The sequence below is a fragment of the Triturus cristatus genome, chromosome 4_1, assembly GCF_964204655.1.
Source record: "Triturus cristatus chromosome 4_1, aTriCri1.1, whole genome shotgun sequence".
Taxonomy (NCBI): Eukaryota; Metazoa; Chordata; class Amphibia; order Caudata; family Salamandridae; genus Triturus; species Triturus cristatus.
The window spans coordinates 278745952-278764211 of NC_140585.1; the positions used below are offsets into that span (position 1 = coordinate 278745952).

General features: G+C 45.3%; 1 protein-coding gene across 6 annotated transcripts in view; it reads right to left on the reverse strand.

Annotated features, from left to right (window-relative positions):
- Positions 1-18260, reverse strand: part of HIPK2 (homeodomain interacting protein kinase 2) — a 373824-nt gene that overhangs the window by 27080 nt on the left and 328484 nt on the right. For all 6 annotated transcript variants that reach the window (XM_085652045.1, XM_085652044.1, XM_085652047.1 and 3 more), the window contains 2 exons: positions 13119-13298; positions 8236-8517 (listed from right to left, as the gene is read on the reverse strand). In XM_085652045.1, coding sequence (XP_085508171.1) covers positions 8236-8517; positions 13119-13298 — 462 coding nt within the window. The remainder of the gene's footprint in view (positions 1-8235; positions 8518-13118; positions 13299-18260) is intronic.

Below are 18260 nucleotides of genomic sequence, written 5' to 3' on the forward strand. Positions count from 1 at the left end.
AAGCTGACACTGTGCTGCAGAAGCTGACAGTGTGCTGCACAAACTGACCCTGTGCTGCACAAGCTGACCCTGTGCTGCACAAGCTGACCCTGTGCTGCACAAACTGACACTGCTGCACAAACTGACCCTGTGCTGCACAAGCTGAAACTGTGCTGCACAAGCTGAAACTGTGCTGCACAAGCTGACACTGCTGCACAAACTGACACTGTGCTGCACACGCTGACAGTGTGCTGTGCAAGCTGACTCTGTGCTACACAAGCTGACAGTGTGCTGCACAAGCTGACAAAGTTGACCGTGTGCTGCACAAACTGACACTGTGCTGCACAAGCTGACACTATGCTACACAAACTGACACTGTGCTGTACTAGCTGACACTGTGCTTTACAAACTGACGCTGTGTTGTACAAGTTGACAGTGTGCTGCACAAGCGGACGGTGTGCTGCACACACTCACAGGATCCCGTGCTGGATGACAGTAGGTTCCGATGCCGAGAGACTACCTTGACGAATGTGTGACTACAGGTGTCTGCCACCTCCGGGATCGATGCTACTGCATAATAGCTACGCATACATTTTGTCAGTGTGAACCGTAAGTAAGGCATTACCCCCGCACTCACAGCACACCTTAGTGTGTGCTGATATTTCACAAGGCCTTTTAATTTGTCCCCACTGCACCGTTTGGTCCTGAAGAAAGCCTTTATAAGTTGTATTGTAAGGCTGAAACATGTAGACCACCACTTGGATATTAAAGATCAAATTAGTCTTTGCAGTATCCATCCTTGCTTTTTAACCTTGTCCTGGGACCTCAAGAATATAGTTGTTCTACCTTGACGGAGGATCCTAGAGGCATTTTTACTCGAACTTTAATCTCACTCCCTTCACACAGAAAAACACCCGCTCCACTGTAATCAGGCGTCGAAGCACACCTGGGTTGCATTCGGCAGCCCAGTTGGGAACCCGATGATGAAGCATGCCACCAACTAGGTTGGTGGGTGAGGGTTCTTTTTAAAACCCAATGGTTTTTTCCCCGTTTTACCTGGAGCAGTGTTGCAGTATTTTTGGATTCCCCTGCAGGGTCCGTCCCTTTTGTTGTTTGATTGAAGCATAGTTGCACAATTGGATGAAAATTATTTTACAGGTGTCTTCGTAGACCTTCATGCACAGTCCAATACTCTGGAGTATGCATTTAGAAATGTGGAAAAGCACATTAAAAGAGAAAGAAAAAGAGTGTTTTGTTTCTTCACAAGGGAAATGCCTTTCCCCAACATCTGCAAGAAACGAGGGGTGCACCCTTATGTTATCTTTTTCTAGTGATAAAATAAACATTTGACCTAGATTGGAAAGGAAGCTATAAAATGTTTATAAAAATCACAAACGTATGGGTTTGTGGATGTTTACAACAGTTTCCATGGCCAACACGTCCGGGGATGCCAACATTTGGGCCCTTTCTAGGACTCCAAACTCCCCACTGTACTGATGGGCTGTCTCCTATAGTCGGTACAGGCTGCAGACACAAATGTACAGTGATTATGATTCTATACAACATAGCTCTCCAGTATTTTTAACACTCAGGTGGATGCTTCAACCATAAAAAGGTTTTTTCGATTAGTGCAATTCATAGAGTCCCACTTGTTAAGTCTCTATGTACAAATCACTTCAGTACTGAGTATTGGCATCTTGTTAATGTCAAGAACTCAAAACAGATCATTCAGTTAAGGTCCTTTTTTGGTTTATTTAACCCAATTATCAGCCAACACGTGTTTCGCCCGATCTACTGGCACTCAGGCCAAAGGCTTTTTCAAGGCTTGCAAGAACTGAGCAAATGAGACAAATCCATTCTAATAAGTTCTAAACGTGTGTCTATCATAAGCACAGTTTTGGATTCTGTGTCAAATCCGAAACTAAGGACCAAGTGTGCTGGCCGATAAATGACTAATCCCCAAGGGTAATCCGGGTACATGGTTCAAGGAGTCAGGGTCGCTAGGTAATAATCCTTGTCAGCGTCTGTCCGTCCTATTGTCAGGACTGGTGGAATCACCATGCAGTATTCCTCATCTAGGTCTGATGCGGTATGAGAACCTCAGGATACTGTGCCGACACAAGGATTATTACCTAGTGACTGTGACTCCTTATGTGTGTGAAAACGTGTGGAGCCGGCTCTTGGAGACTTGACCCAATGCAGAGCTGTGCGAGATAGCAAGTTCACCGTTGCCCACCTGCAAGCCCCCCGAAGAGAGTGATAAAAAACACCCATGATGCTTCCACTAGAACTCTTTACTTTGCAGATATCATGAAGACCACTCATGATTATGCAGTTCTCCTCTGGATGTCTGCACCCCAAATATATTTGTTTTACTGAGGTCTTAATTCATACATTTGACCTTGTTTCCAGCTTCCTTAAAACCTTTCTTGTATTTTCATTAAGTGTGGCATTAGCCAAGATCTTTTAGTTTTTCCTTCCTTCAGGGGCTTTCAGTCAGCCTTCTTCATCCATTGTTCTGCTGCAGTGTCATTCAAGTTTTGCTTCCGCCCTACCATAGCATACAGCATGTGGCACATGGTCAGCCCACTTCAGCCACTGGCTTACCTGGCTATGAGTGGTGGGAATAACCTCTTGTACATTGTGCACATCCACGGAATAAGTAGTCCTCTTCAGTGCCAGGGACTACTACTGCAATGTGTATTTTAATGTTAACATGTTGGACATTTTGGCTTTTAAACAATGATTTTTATACAAAGTCTGTTTTCATGCAAAAAACATTCACATGGAAATACGCACTGGCAAAGCTAAAAGGCTAGTAGCCAACGCCAGAACTACTGTTATACATGATCTAAGAATATTCCCAAACAGTGGAGAGAGCTGGGGCGGGGAACGAACCTGATGCTGAAGAGCGTTTGCCCGCTCTCTGAAGAAGTCAAAATTCATACGCTGAAGCGAATTGCTTTCTCTAGGTGGCGCTCTTTCTCTAGGAAAAAACTCATAGCGGAGCGGACCAGCAGTGAGAAGATTTATTTTTCACAGTTTGCACCGAGTCTATCAGACTGATCGCTTCCTGCTCTGAGGAGTGAGGTCCGTCCTTTCAATAGCACGAAGGCACAGACAAGAATTAAGTGTGAAACTTCAGGCAATCATTGAGAATAAAGACGTGGTGGATTAAGACTACACCAAGTAGAACAGGAAGCGACACCTCGGCTTCACCAACGGCTGCTGTGCGATTCAGTGGTTTCAAGTCGAGGAGCTCGCCTATCGCAGCAGGCGGTGCAGCTGCGACACCTAGTGGTGCCACTCTCATATGCCTGTCCATCACTCACACTCTGATTAACGCATTTACCTCATCTTCCTTAAAGAGTTTGGCTCTCCTAACTCGCCGCCTCCCCCCTGCACACACACCCCAAATAAACACGCTACTTCACCCTCCTTACACAGTAAACAAGTTTAGAGGAGTGCTTCGTGGGCAGCCGACAGAAGGCACGGCGCGTGTGGCGCTCCGGCAGCCTGCGCCCTCTATTCTAGGCATGACGCAGACAGTGTCGTCATTGTGGATACTCAAGTGTCCGGTCGGTATCACGCCGATGCCACTTTAATTAGATCTCACTTAATGGCAGATTGATAGCAGTCCGGAGATGTTTGCTCATAATAAATCATTTATGGAAGCATACCAGCACTACAACACATCACACTAGGCTGCCACATAAAAGTAAAGGTGGGCGAGCCAACACATTGACTGGTAGAGCTGAGCCAGAGCCCAGGCTGGGCTTGGCTCTAAGAGCCCTTGGACGAGCCGAGCCCTCGTTTGCCATGTCAATCATGCAACAAGCCTCAGGCTGCACAGAATGAGGCTTTGGACAGCTATCTAGAACAAGCATTGGCATAGCCAATAGGGCTCGCTTTTGGGACCTTATAAGTATTTAGTTATGCAGCACAATATCCTTGGTGCAACAACATTAACTGTTGCATGGTTAAACACTTATAAGGTCCCAAAGGCGAGACCTATTGGCTATGCCAATGCTTGTTTTTTTTTTAAGGACAAGCAGTGCTATCAGGCTCCGGCTGCCACTTAGAGGTAGAGAGAGAGGTGTGTAGAGAGAGAGAGAGAGGGAGGTGTGTATATAGAGAGAGAGAGGGAGGTGTGTATAGAGAGAGAGAGGTGTAGAGAGAGAGAGAGAAAGAGGTGGGTAGAGAGGGTTATGTAGAGAGAGGGGTAGAGAGAGTGGTGTAGATAGAGGGGTGTAGAGAGGTAGAGAGAGAGGTAGAGAGGGGTAGAGAGAGAAAGAGCGGTAGAGAGAGGTAGAGACAGAGGTAGAGATAGAGGTAGAGAGCCGATAGGTCTTGCCTTTGGGACCTTATAAGTATTTAGTTATGCAGTACAATATCTTAACTGTTGCATGGCTAAACACTTATAATGTCCCAAAGGCGAGACCTATTGGCTATGCCAATGCTTGTTTATAATGTGGTGGCACCTTATAAGCGAGATCCAATGAGAGTGGTTGTTCAATGCAACGCCTCCGACACGAACTCCAGCCAATTCTGTGATGACTGTTGGAAGATGAGCCACTGCAACAACCAATCAAGCCGCCTGCAGCACCCAGTGCTCGACATGGACGTCATTTAGGGGCCACTAGGGGTCGCTACTGCACCCTTACCATTCCCCTTGTGACCCCTTGCACTGTCTTTGCGACCCCTAGCGTCACCAGTGGCAAAATCAGTGGCAGGAACAGAAGCAGCTCGTCCTTATGGATGTGAGTGGGGGCTTCACTCCCCTCCTTTTTTTTGTCAATTTCTTATTATATTAGTAGTGAATAACATTACATTATTTGTAAATAGCGGGAATATGACTTTCCCTGGTAGCTGAGGTAAGTTAAATAAAAAATGCTTTTAAATGTATTTATGTATGTTGTGTGCGTGCTTGCCGTTTGAGTGCGTTTATGTAAGACAGTGTGTGTATGTGTGTGCATGTGTAGGCAGTGTGTGTATGTGAATGTGAGTGTATGTACAAGCATATGTATGTGTGAGTGAAAGTGAAGGTCAAGGGGCATGTGAAGTACCTTCCGCTACCTCTGGCATTTTGGTGAATTGACGTCCAACGTGGTGGATGCCTGCTGATGACAGGGAGAGCATCATGGTACCCCACATTTTGGGGGTCACTTCCCTTTGGATTGACGGCAGCTTGTAATCTTTACACACCCCTGGCTGATTCCTTCACTCTGGAGCTCCAACAGATTGCAAAACAATTTACCACTGTAGCAAGAGAATCCGCTTTGAGCACTGGAGTGTGCCCAAAATTCTAACACGAGCTTCCCTTTTCAGATTGTCAATGGATTTAGTTTGCTGTTCTATCTTAACCATGCCCACAACTGCACATGGCAAACAGGGTTTTATCTGACAAGACAAACTTCTCTCAGAAATGTTCAGGGTTCAGCCATGTTTGCTTTGTGACCCATTTGGAGCTTGTTAGTGTGATAGGTTGATAAGCTGCGATGATGTCATAGCTGGTGAGCTGGTACAATCAAAACCAGGCTACTCAATGGTAAAATATAGAGCTTCCTGCCAGTGTATCTTTAAAATGTTCGATGGAAACGTGTTATTGCCCACTTCTGGACAATCTTTGAATTCAAGAATTTTCCCAGTGCCTCCACAACCTGGCCATGTGTTTGGGCCCAACTAGACAGCAGAAACATGCCGGCAGAAACATTAACCCAATCAATGCCCCACTAATGGAGCAAGCTGGCAGCAACTTTAGCCCTGAAACCCTCCTTTTCAAAAAGGGTGGCAGAACATGAACATGCCACGCAGATCTTGGGACCAAACCCCTCAAATAACAAGTGTCATCCTAAAACCCATCGCATTGGCAGCATGCATATCAATAGAAGGCTTCTATCTAATGCGGACCAAGCAGATAGACCACCCTCCACAGTGCCCCTGCATCTGCCAACACTGAGACGTGCTCCGACCAAACATTGGTGAAGACACTATTTCCACCTGCACTCAGTCCGATGACCTAAGTAGTGCTGTAAAGTGGCATTTTCTGACACCAGGCTACAATTCAATAAGTACTGATAAAGTACCAATGCACCAAATCAGTGATGCAGAGATCTTAAGAAAATGTACTCAGTAACCCGAAGTGTACTGCTTGAGGTCAAAAAATCAGGTTTGGCTGAATGACTCTAGGTGGCAATGTGCCCAAAAACGCGAACAACTGTGTACCCACCTTCTATCCATGTCGCCATTGGCCTCCATGACAAAACAACGCCTTCAACAAAGAAGAGAAAAACTCGCCCAACTGGATAAAGTGAGTGGGCTCAGACAGTAAATCAGAGTGCAAATTGTGTGGTGGGCGCCTTTTATCATTGCACATGTAAATAACGTTTTACCCAAAGTGCTCTCCGTCCATTAATGGAATCTTTCACACCTAATTGCATGCATGAAAGAGGCGCAGACGAGGGGCTGTTTACAAGGAGTGGGCGGGCAGATCATGAGAGGCCGCAGGTGCGTTTTAAGAGGAGTTATGACATGAGAAAAATATGAAAGACTTATGTGGAGAGGAAGACAAAAGGGTTTCTGAAGGCAGGAGGAGGGAAAGGAAAATATTCACAAGCAGCACAGGCAAGAGTTGGCAGGCGAAGTGGTGACAGAAGTCCAGGAGATGAGTGGGTTGTTGAAGAGAGAAAGTAATATTTTTATAGAGCACCTTGGACTGCAACACAAAAAATATGGGGGTGGAGTAGAGGGAAAGGCGGAGAAATAGAAGTGGGGGGAGAAAAAGGAGAGACAACAGGGAGAGACAAACAGAAGGGGAGGGGGCAGAAACAGCAAGCGAGAGAGCAACGGAAAGGAGAGAGAAAAACGAGATGGACAGATGCACATAGTGAGGTAATAGTGAGGAAGAGCAACAGTATAGAAGGAGAGAAACCAGCAGTGAAAGAGACGCAAGGTGAGAAGGAGAAGCAGTAGGTGAAGAGAAGTACAGGGAATGGTAGGAAAGAGAAAACAAGAGCTGACGCTGAAGCCGGAATTAAAGGAAGAACAAAGGAGGAAGAAACGCAAGAGAAGCCCGGGAGTTGTGTGCGAAAGTGAAAGTGATCGCGATGCACTTAATGAGGCCAGCAGAGTGACGAGATCTGTGGTGGGGGAGGGAATTGAGGTGCAGAGAGAGGCACGCAATGTGCGCGCCCACGCACATGCACTCAAGCTCTAGGCAGGCCATGGCAGCATCTGGTTTTTTACCCCTTTACTAAAAGTCGAGCAAGCAGCGCATGCGCTGCTCTAGGCTCGACCTATAAACGTCTGTGACTGGAAAACTCATCCTTCATCTGTCTGCTGAATTCAGATTTTGATCACACTCCACAAGGGGAATCCGGACAAATTCTCACAAAAGACCAGGGCTGATACAGATATGCAGAGAAAGCCCTACATCTGCGGGTATTTCCGCTTCAGCAGGAAGAGGAGCAAACTGATTTGGCACCCCCAGACAGACATGTGTCCTGTTGGTTTTGCCTTGCAAGGGCAGAACAGAGACCACGGCTGAGTAGATAGCAGGAGGGCTGGTCCGCTTCCACCTTGGCTAGGGGGTTATGCTAGTGCATGCCTGTTCCTCAGGTCCTCTGGCAACGTCATTGAAAATTGGGGAAACTGTATACAGGCCACAAGAGCTGGATGGCCAATAAACACCTACCCTGCCACCAAGCAGTGGGATCTAAAACCACGCATGCCACCAGCCACTAGAGATGGCCATAGTGCACAATGACGGGGGCACTCCAGACCCCATAAGAACATCATTATTGTATCCATCCTCACTAAGCATTCAAACATTGGTGACTTAACCCACTCTAGACATCCCCCTAGAGAAGACAGCTGAATGGGGCTCCTGCTAATGTCAGATCATGAAGAACACATCTTGCTACACAGTGATAACACCTGGACTACTAGCAAAGAGGTTTTTCCATATCCACAAAATACTTGATGTTACATTGAAACATAAATAGTACATTTTAACAGTATCTCTACCTTTGATAGCTTAACAAACCCTCTTTTAGGATCTGATGGCTCACAATACCATAATCCACTCTACTATAGTGGTTACGCTTCTTACCATTAAAGAGATCCCACTGGTGGCTTTTAGATGTTTCTACTTTAAGTCATCCTAACTTGTAAGATATCCGATATTCCAGTCCCTCACTTCTGCCACCAGGGAGATCTTATTTTTAATCTATGATGAATTCCTTTCCCAGCTCTCACCTGGCAGGGGCATGCTTTTGCTCCTCCTCCTCGTCCGTGTCGCTGCTGATGGTGATCACGCTGATGGCGGGGCTGGGAGTGTCCGGGATGATGATGGTCTGTCGCTGGCGCTCCCGGGTGGTGCTGGAAGCTCCATCACCCCAGCCACAGGTCACCGAAGTGGTGCAGACTGGGATAGTTTGTGGCACAGCGCAGCGCGGCGGCGTGTTCTCCTTCACACGCTTTGACCGCTGAGGAGAGCTGGCACCGCGGGACGAGGACACTTCGAATGTTGACGTGTTCCTGGGACAAGAAGAAACAAGGTAAAATGAACATCCTAGCTGAGCGGACATCATAATATCCAAGTAATGTCCCTCGAAAGCACACTGAAATCTGAATTAGAAGATCAATCTGCTTTTAGTTGCCTTATGATTATAAACTTTCATTTATTTACGCTAGGTTATTTTTTTTTAGTTTGTGAACTTCAACCCAGGTTGCAGACTTAACTGGGTTTCACAGAGTGTTTAACTATCTTGGCTCCCAAATAGCACAGGAGACATCATTTTATGTCAGGGTCTCTCAGGTTTATCTCAAGTGTGCTGCCCAAGTCCATTACCCCCAATCCTGTGCTGCACACTTTCCTATGCACCCATGTCAGGTATGTACCACACACCTCTACAACCAATCTTCCCTCCGCACACCCATCCATCCAACCATGCACCCACTACTCACCATCCACTCGCCACTTCATCTTTGTATTCACTACTCCCCCTACTTGTACATACACATACCCTCCCACCTCGGGCACACTCACTTATCCATCCATAGACCAATGCCTCCAACAACCCCTTCCCTACACAACCCTCTACCACCCCGTCACCATCTCTCCCACTACATCCGTCAGATGATCCACCCAATCACCTGTAGATCCCGGCATCCGCATATTGTACTTGTCACTCCTCACTGCATCTGTAGTAACACAAGCCTTCCTTCCTCTTAATCATAACAGCACTTGAGTGGTAGACCAAAAAATCTCTATTGCATCCCAGTATTTGTGCCGCTCTCGTAACCCCCTGAATGCCCCAAGAGTATCTAATATTATGATCAATGAATTATGTCTTAAAACTCTGGGAAAGCTGTTATTGTCGACAGATTGTATTATAGACAGATCCTAGCTGCAGCCAGCATAGATACTGAGTTCTAGTGGATTATCTCAGAGTTTCTATCAGTTGTAGCCATGTGGGAGGATCCAGTGAGATGGGCGCAGAGGGAGCCGAGCCATCGCAATAGTCCAATTAATAGATAGCATGTAAAATGAAAACTGGTATTTTCATTTATAGAATCATGAAAATAGTTCGGAAATTCCCCTGGTCCATCCTCTGGGTCTTTAAATGGTGTGAAGGAGGGCTGGCTAAGCACATCTCATAATACGGATTTCACCCTCATTTTCAAAAGGTTCATTTTGGAAAATGCTACAAATTGATAGAAAAGAGAAGGGCCTCATACAGTGGGGTGGGGTGGCAGTATTAAATGCCCCTGTCTTTGTGATGCCACAAGTGAGATGTCTGAAATGCATGCTCAACAACACTCTGGATTCGGTCATGAAAGACCCACGAAGAAGCAGCCATTTTGTCAATTGCTTCTAAATTCACTGTAGGGTTCAACAGTCACGAAAGAACAAAAAGAAGCACCTCTTGGAAATGAGTGTATGGCGCAATAAGCCATGGGATGGACTGCACGGCTAAAACTGGGGATTATGTGACTTGTTAGCATTTTGTTCTGGGGCAGCGACACACGTGTTGAAAGGCTTGGCTGTCTGACCGCGTACATCATCCCAGGCATGTCCTAAAATGTATAGACTGGCCCGTGTTGGCCACAAGTACACTGGTATCTAATAAACAAGTATGAGGCATCACAGAGAGTATGAACAACTAACTACTCTTTAAAGAGCATCCACAACTAGCTCTTAATCTCTTAACCAGACAGAAAAGGAAAAGATCTCATGAACCACAAACCACCTACTTAAGGTCTGTGGTGGAAGAAATATCCTCTCACAGTAGCTGGTCTGGTGGGTCGTGGGGCAAGAAAGCGAACCTGGAGGCTTCATCATCACAGGGGCGCAATCTGAGGGCATCGCAGGTGGAATGGGCAAGTGGGTGCTGCACACTTTATGACTTTACTTGAATGAGCGCTAGTGCACACAGACAAAGCGGAGTGTAACCACAAAGACCCAGAATGTGTATGATGCTAGGGAAGTGGTGAACATTCAATGAAGTCATTGCAGTGTAGTACTTCATTCATATTTATTTGTGTATGAAGGTGCCTTTGTGAAGTATTGCCTACCACACTTCTGCTGCCTCAGAAGGTTTGAGGTAAGGGAAAGGTATAAGAAAGGTGGTGAAGAGCACAACACAGCCTGGAAGCGTGAAGAAGTACTGCTGTGCCACAGTGGAGGCTGGTGTACAAATTCATAATCATTGGACGCCTTGGTGGAATTGTAGTTTGGATATAAACGCCTTATGTGCGGGAACCTTAAACATTAAGGGCCAGTGGTATGTGTCTGACCGGTGGACTGACAGGGACTACTGGTTGATCCAGACTGTACAGCAGGCCATGTTTGTGTATATGACCTGTTGGCCCATCTGTCCAGGATTACAAACGGTGCGAGTCAGGCAGTTTATATAAATCCACTTCGAATCTTAAGAGGAAAGAACTGGATTCCTGTATGAATAGTGATGGATGCTATGCTAGAAGCACAATGTTTGCCCAATAGAGTAACCTTAAAGCTGAAGCAAATCACCGAGTCCCACAACCATGAAGGATTAAAAAAAATAGAATAGGAGCAGGACACAAGTATTAATTCAGGCGCTTTATGAAACAATGCAGGCTGTGGTAGGTTTAAAAGGGTGCGCATAGCTTTGGACGGCGCTCTTTGCCACAAGTATTTTGATGGACCAGGCAAGATTTAATTGGCGTAATCCAACCTAAACCGTACAAGGGCAGGCACCGATACTCATTGGGGGTGTTCTAGGCAGTACAAGAGTCCTCCAATTGTTCCCAGATGCAGCCAGCAGACGTGCAGATCTGAGGTGGTATGAGGCATGAATGACAGATCTTTATGAAATAAATATAATATGTTACTCATTTAACACTTACTAATATAGGCTTCCATTCCTGTTTCAAAACGCGTCACATAAAAGTACAGCAACAGGTTATTGCTTATGGAAGGAAAATCAGGACAGTGTAGATGCATCCTTCTCTACAATTGAGCCCAGACTACCTAAACAGCTAGACGTCACCTCACTGGATCCGGAAAATGTAAAGTACACACCTGTGCTGAGTGCAAAAGAAGTCTCTGTAGAAGATGAGCCAAATGGGAAGCCAATGAAAAGAGACCAGGGCGAATGCCACATCTCAGGAGAAGCCGAGATGGGAAGTGTTGTAATCTTTCCATTTTAAATCCTCAACATCTCTACAATAAGCCCTACCAAAGCCACCAGCTTCCTGATAAAGATTAACATTGGCTTGTGGATGGGATCATAAGCACATGCCCTGATGGGGAAATTCTGAGTACGCGCCCATTAACAAGCCAACAGCCGCATCTTGGTGGACTGCGCCGGGCTGCCCCTCACATACCAAATCATCTAGGCATCTGAAAAGAGGCAGTAACCCATACACATTATCCGCTAAGGCAGTTGTTTATGTTGCACATAATGTTCAACTTGTACTGTTGGCTGAAGGAAAGAAAGCCCACAGAAGCACGATTCCTGCCAATAATGATGAGAATCCAAAAACAAGAGAAGGTTGGGTAAAAGACGGACTAACGATGAGGCGAGTGGTCTGGTTCCTGGTAAGTGTTCAGGTCGGCTTGTACAACGCTTCAGTTTTAATGGTTACCACAGGGCAGGTTCACACTGGAGCACATTTGATCTGAACTTCCTGCCCAGCGTTAATGAGGCATGAATGGGAACATGATCAGGGTGATCTAGAAGTCCACACAACGCTTAACACCGGGTTGGAGTTCAGACTCGTACACTCTTTACAACATCACGATCAGACAGCCACCTATACGCCTAACCCTGTGCACCGGAGTGATTCCTCTAAAAAACAAGCATTGGCATAGCCAATAGGTCTCGCCTTTGGGACCTTATAAGTGTCTAGACATGCAACAGTTGCATAACTAAATACTTATAAGGTCCCAAAAGCGAGACCTATTGGCTATGGCAAGCGGCCGTGCGGCCGCGAAAGTTAAAGTGATTGTGATCAAACATCAAAGCGGCCCAAAAGTGAAAGTAATCGCGGTCATGCGCGGCGCGCGCATCCGCGCACATGCACTGTAGCTCCAGGCTGATCTGGTAGCACTTTTTGGAGCCCTCTCAATAAGTCTCGCCAGACCAGCGCATGCGCTGGGTCAGGCGAGACCTAAACATGGGATACAAGCGCTGCAAGTGAATGAACGGAGACATGAGGGCGCCTCATAAAACATGGAAATAAACATACATGTTCTGAGTGATAGATGCATTTTAGCACTTGCTGAGAATAACTCAACCGTTGGAACCTAGTGGGTGTATCTGTACCACAACCTTTAGGTGGGGTGTTTAATCTTTATGTATTAATGAACTCTACTTCCAATATATCCTACAAGAGACCCTTTTCACCATTAGCAACCAACTCTGCAATAGCCTTATTTTCAGACATCTGAAGTGTGGCGCAATTATCAGGCATCTTTACAAGTGTGAGTCACTGAACAAAACCAGCCATATTTAACTCCCTGTGCCCCCAAGAGAGAACAGACATATCAAATATCTGAAAAGACCAATTCAAACTTTTGTTTCATTTCCTCAAGAGGTATCCTTTCTCATTTACTGACACTGAGATCCATGATACAAATCTTTAGGACTCACCTGGTTGATGAATGGTGTTGTTTATTCTTGCGGGAAGAGGAAGTGCTGGTCGGCTGCTGCCTCATCACATGTGCCACCCCCACATTCAGTGGCTGAGCGGAGGGAAGGGTGACATGACCGGCCAGCAGAGCAGGCTGTTGCATGATGGGATTGTAATGTCCACTGTGGGCATGGGTGTTCCTAGAGAGAAAGAAGCAACAGTGCTTGTGTTTACTGTCTTCTGACCCTTCTCAATATGTGGAGCTTTACTCCACCTGCCCTGCTACGCATCCTTCGGCCCACTGTCAAATACTACTCTACATTATTTCCTTGACCTTTGCCAATCTTTTAGTAAACACCCTCCTCCTCAGAATTGAGAATTCTAGCTAAATCAGTAATTTAAATTATGTTCCAGGAATACAGACCACACCTGGATACTTTTAAAGGACCTCTGCGACGCAGAAGATTGATCTCTACTGTGAAAGGTCCCCATCTCTCCATTAGGATATTTCCAGAGAATAGAGATTGATTTCCTGCCAACATTTACTAACAGTACCACCCTGGCCATGCCTAATTGGGCTGCAATTACTTGACACCAACTTATCTTTCTCCATTTATGTCTGTAGAGCAACTGTTACTCTCGGCCCATGATGCGGAAGTATAGTGGGACGAGGGTACTCTAGGTATCTGCCTTAAGTCTGTAAACTCTTGGAAGAAGGGCGCTAGCGCTCAATGGCTCGGCTTTCATACCTTGTATCAATACATGGTTAAACCTAGGTGTGATGACCCATGAACACCAGATCTATTTTGTCAGCATGGAAAATGCAGAAGGTACATAAAAGGGTGTGCTGCGTGTACCTAAATAAGTAAGTCATGCTTTAGCGCTACTGCTACAGTGAACTTTTTCTTCAGTATCCGATATCCTGTAGGGTCAACAGCCATTCAGAACATAGTAGCCAACAGTAAGGAAAAAAACAAAATAAAACAGTGTACGTGGCCGAAGATGCTTCAATCCTACAGGATAGTTAGAGTTCCCCGGTCCATACAAGCGCAAGCTGATATACGAAGAGGAATATTTGCAGAAGGTGGGATCGGAGCTCCACATATCTGCTTACATAGTTCCTGCGCGGAGGATATTGCCAGTAAGTGTAGCTATAGCAGGGGTCTCTCTTGTGGTTATAGCAGTGGGAAACCCAGAACACATGCATTATGCATAGGGACTGCAATATTTATATATGCCTTATACTATCTCTGTAGAATACTTAGACTCAACTTCAACATTTGCAGGAGCTCAATAGGCAACATAAAGTTGCCGAACTGGCATGAAATATGAATCCTTTCAAAAAGGTTTATAGTAAGTATCTTTGACAGCCAGTGTGTGTAACATCTCTCAAAACTGGTAATGAAGCATTGGAAAACAGACAGGATCATTGATCTGTTCCCATGGAAAGCTGACCCAGTTTTAGGAAGAATAGCTTAACTAATTCTAGAAGCAACTATGTTTCTACGAAATACATTTATAGAAGATAATAAATCTCAATAATCCTACTTACCATAGCAATTACCTAATGCCATATGCATGCCCAAGCACCTACAAAACCTATCAACTTTGCTTAATTAACAGTACGAGCTGGAGTCGGAAATGGTTTACGGATAGGTGGGAACATTCTCTTAGTAAAGTAAATTTACTTTCAATGTTAAAGGACAGTACCTCAGACAGACACACGTTGATGGGAGGTGTCAGTGGCCCCTCCACAATGTTTAAAAAATAGGGAATAAACCTTTTGCCAAAACAGTTCTAACATTCATTTGCAAAGCCTATTGGCTTTAATGTGCTAACACAGGCATGCACAGGTACATAGACTATTCATGCTTACGCAAAGCCTGCCTTTTTCTATGACTCTTATGTCTGTGCTCCAATTCTCAACACGGAGGAAGAGTAAACTACCAGTCTCCCGCCTCAGTCTCTACTCAGCCTCTTATGCCCTATTGTGTCTTGAGTCCCATGCAGTACGGATAGAGTATGCCTTTTCACCTAACTTAGGATCACTAATTTTGTAATGTAATGATTCCACTCATACTTTTTATATTCTAGACAAGCCACCTGAAATCAGCAACCCCGTACATGGGGTCAACATTTACCAGCTTAAAACATACGTGACAACAGTAAAAAACATGTCCCAACTCCCACATACCCATGCAACTCTAATATCTCCAACTCGAGCAGCATTATGCAACAGATTAACACTTCAGCCCAACCTTAGCACACTCTCCCTCCTAAACAACAAATCAGCAAACCTTAATACTACAGAAAACACAGTGGGTCCGTTTCTCTTATTCTAACCTTCCAGGAATAGGAAAAAACAAGTTCTCAACTGCAACTAGGGGAGAAGCCAAGGAGCCCCGGCACTGCGTCCCTCATCCAAAAGCCACTCCAGATTTTCTCACAGTGAAATAACGCGCCCCAGTGCTACCTTAAGTGTTAACGTAGGACACGTCCATTAAAGGTAGACCCATCGGAAGACATCTAAGAATGACTTTACAGCATTGTTTCCATACAATGTATGGCCTTGTCTGGATTGTCTACAGCATAATCTCTAGCTCTTAAGTCACTTTTAACACAGTAGGTGGCAACAGGGCATCTACTATGCTCTTCTCTAGAGCATGTTTTCCTCTTCGTCATGCCCTCCAGGGAGGATACAGTTCAATCTCAAAAGGCAAACAGGATGACATTCTATATGTGCTTTACCTGATTTCACTCTTCTTACGAGTAGCAGTAACTATACAGTCCTTCATAGCGTCATTATGGGGAGTCAAACCCAGAGGCTGGTTCTACAAAAGTGTCTTGTGAGCCATGAATGTGTGCATGTATGCATGTGTACATGAATAAATGCATGCAGTATTTCTATTACGCAAAAACAGCTAAAAGGCAACGCAACCTGTACAGGTTAAAATACAAGAGTTAATTCAACAAAGGGTAGGAGCTGTTGCTGGCTTGGGGACGGATAATGCACAACGATGTAGTGTTCTTTAAAGAGCTTCAACTGTTTCCTAAATTGAGCAGCGTTGGGGTGGTAGTGATGGATATGGGGATGTTGTTCCAGATCCTGGGTGCATTCATGTTTTTTACACTTCTCAGTGTGCAGTCTGATACTCTCCTGGCTGATTGTGCGCCAAGAACCACCAGAGACGATGAGTTTGTCTACAAGATAAGTGGAGGTTCTGGTCATGATGGCTTGGTAAATGAGGCAGCTGGTTTTGAAGAGAGTCCGGTCTGAAAGGGGGAGTTCCATCAGGATGAGGGCGATCTGATTATATTTCTTGAGGCACTGGATGACACATGCTGTGACGTGTAGGATACTGGTAAAGGATGCCAGTGTGGAATGGGAGGCCACCGAGCTGTGCATTACCACCATCCAGATGGGAAAGTATGAGGGCTTGTTCAGCAGTTCTCTTGTCGCATTCTGGAAGAAATAGTTTCACTTTCTTTAGAAGAGATAGCTGACATCAGGCCGTGTTTGTTTTTTGGCAATGTTCTCCTTGAGGGAAAGGTGGGTGTCCAGGTTGAATCCAAGTGACTTGGCTTATCATGAACGTTGGGGTGAAGCCGTCAAGGTTCATGTCATTGAACCAGGTTTATACTCTGTATTGTTTGCTGTTCTTGGCAAAAAACAGGAATACTTTCTTGGTTGTGTTGAGCAACAGGTAGACATTGGACATCCAGGTCTGGATGACACGCAAGCAGTGTTTAAGGCCCTGGATGTCTGAAGCAGAGGCTTTTAAGTAGAGTTGGGTATCATCAGCATATTGCTGAACCTTGATACTATCATCTGTTAAGAAGATCACCAAGCAGTTCAAAGTAGTGATTATAGATAATGGGAACAGAATGCAGCCATCGGGAACTCTGCATGTGGTAGAGTTCTTTTGGGACCTTGTGGGGCCCATGTGAACAAATTGGTGTTGGCTGGAAAGGTCAGAGGAGAAGTGGTAAAGGACATTGCTGATGAATCCCATTCAAGACTCCCGGGTGCATATGAGGGTGGAATATCCGATTGTGCGGAAGGTAGCTGAGATGTCCACCAATATCATGAGGCAGGGCTCATCTTCAGCTGTGCTCAGAAGGACAGTGTCTGCTCTGTGTCAGTTAGCAATCTCTGTGCTACAATGTTCTGAAGCCAGACTGGTTGTCCTGCAGGAGATGATTAGCATTAATGTGATCTTAGAGTTGAACCTAGACTGCCTTTTCAATTATCATGCCGAAGAATGGTAGGTGAGTGATGAGCTGGTATTTGGCAAGGTCATGGAGGTCTTCTAGGAAGATATCTTGAATGAGGGAGGCATTGACAATAATGAATAAGGGTGCACGTGTTACCCCAGAGAGAGCTTTGGCAAAGGACCATAGAAATACATTATCTTCATGAGTGGCTGTGAGGCAGTTGAGTATGTAGCGAGATTAGGCAATAAAAGGACTTTGAAGGCTGATCACTGTGAGATACTACAGGAAGCAATGGGCGTCAGAAATTAAGAAGGTTTGGTGAGGTCGAGGTGCTGTCAGATCTTCTGTATTTTTCACTAAATAAGAGGTCAAAGGCATTGCACTTTCTGTGGAGTGAGCAATAGGTGTTTCTGGAAGGGGGTGAAGCTGTGCTTGATTGTCTTGAAAAGCGTTCTGCTTCTGTAGTCTCGTTCATAGTGTTGGTAAATATGCTTTGTCTGATGTAATGAGCGTGTTGCCCACAGTGGCTTCAGTATCATGAGACCATAATGAGTTTTGGTTTTCTCCCATTTTCTTTCCTGGATCATTTATTGTCCGCAAGATGTTTAGGGGCATATTTACAAGCCTCTATCGCCACTACAATGTCACTTTTTCTGACGTTGTAATGGCGATAGGGGCTTCGCATTATTCACAAGGCAGCATTAAGCCACTTAATGTGGCTTTAAGCCACCTTGTAAATAAGGCCCCCTTTCACGCTATACTTAGTGGGAAAGGAGTGGGCAATGGGTGTTGCCATGGGCATTCCTCCACAACACCCATTGATTTTGACGCTTCCCATATTTACAAGGGCAGCGTAAATATGGAGCAGCACCAATATTAAGACCAGGGAAAACCTGGGCTTAAACAGGTGCAACGAGGAGAAATGTTTAATTTCTCCACGTTTTTTT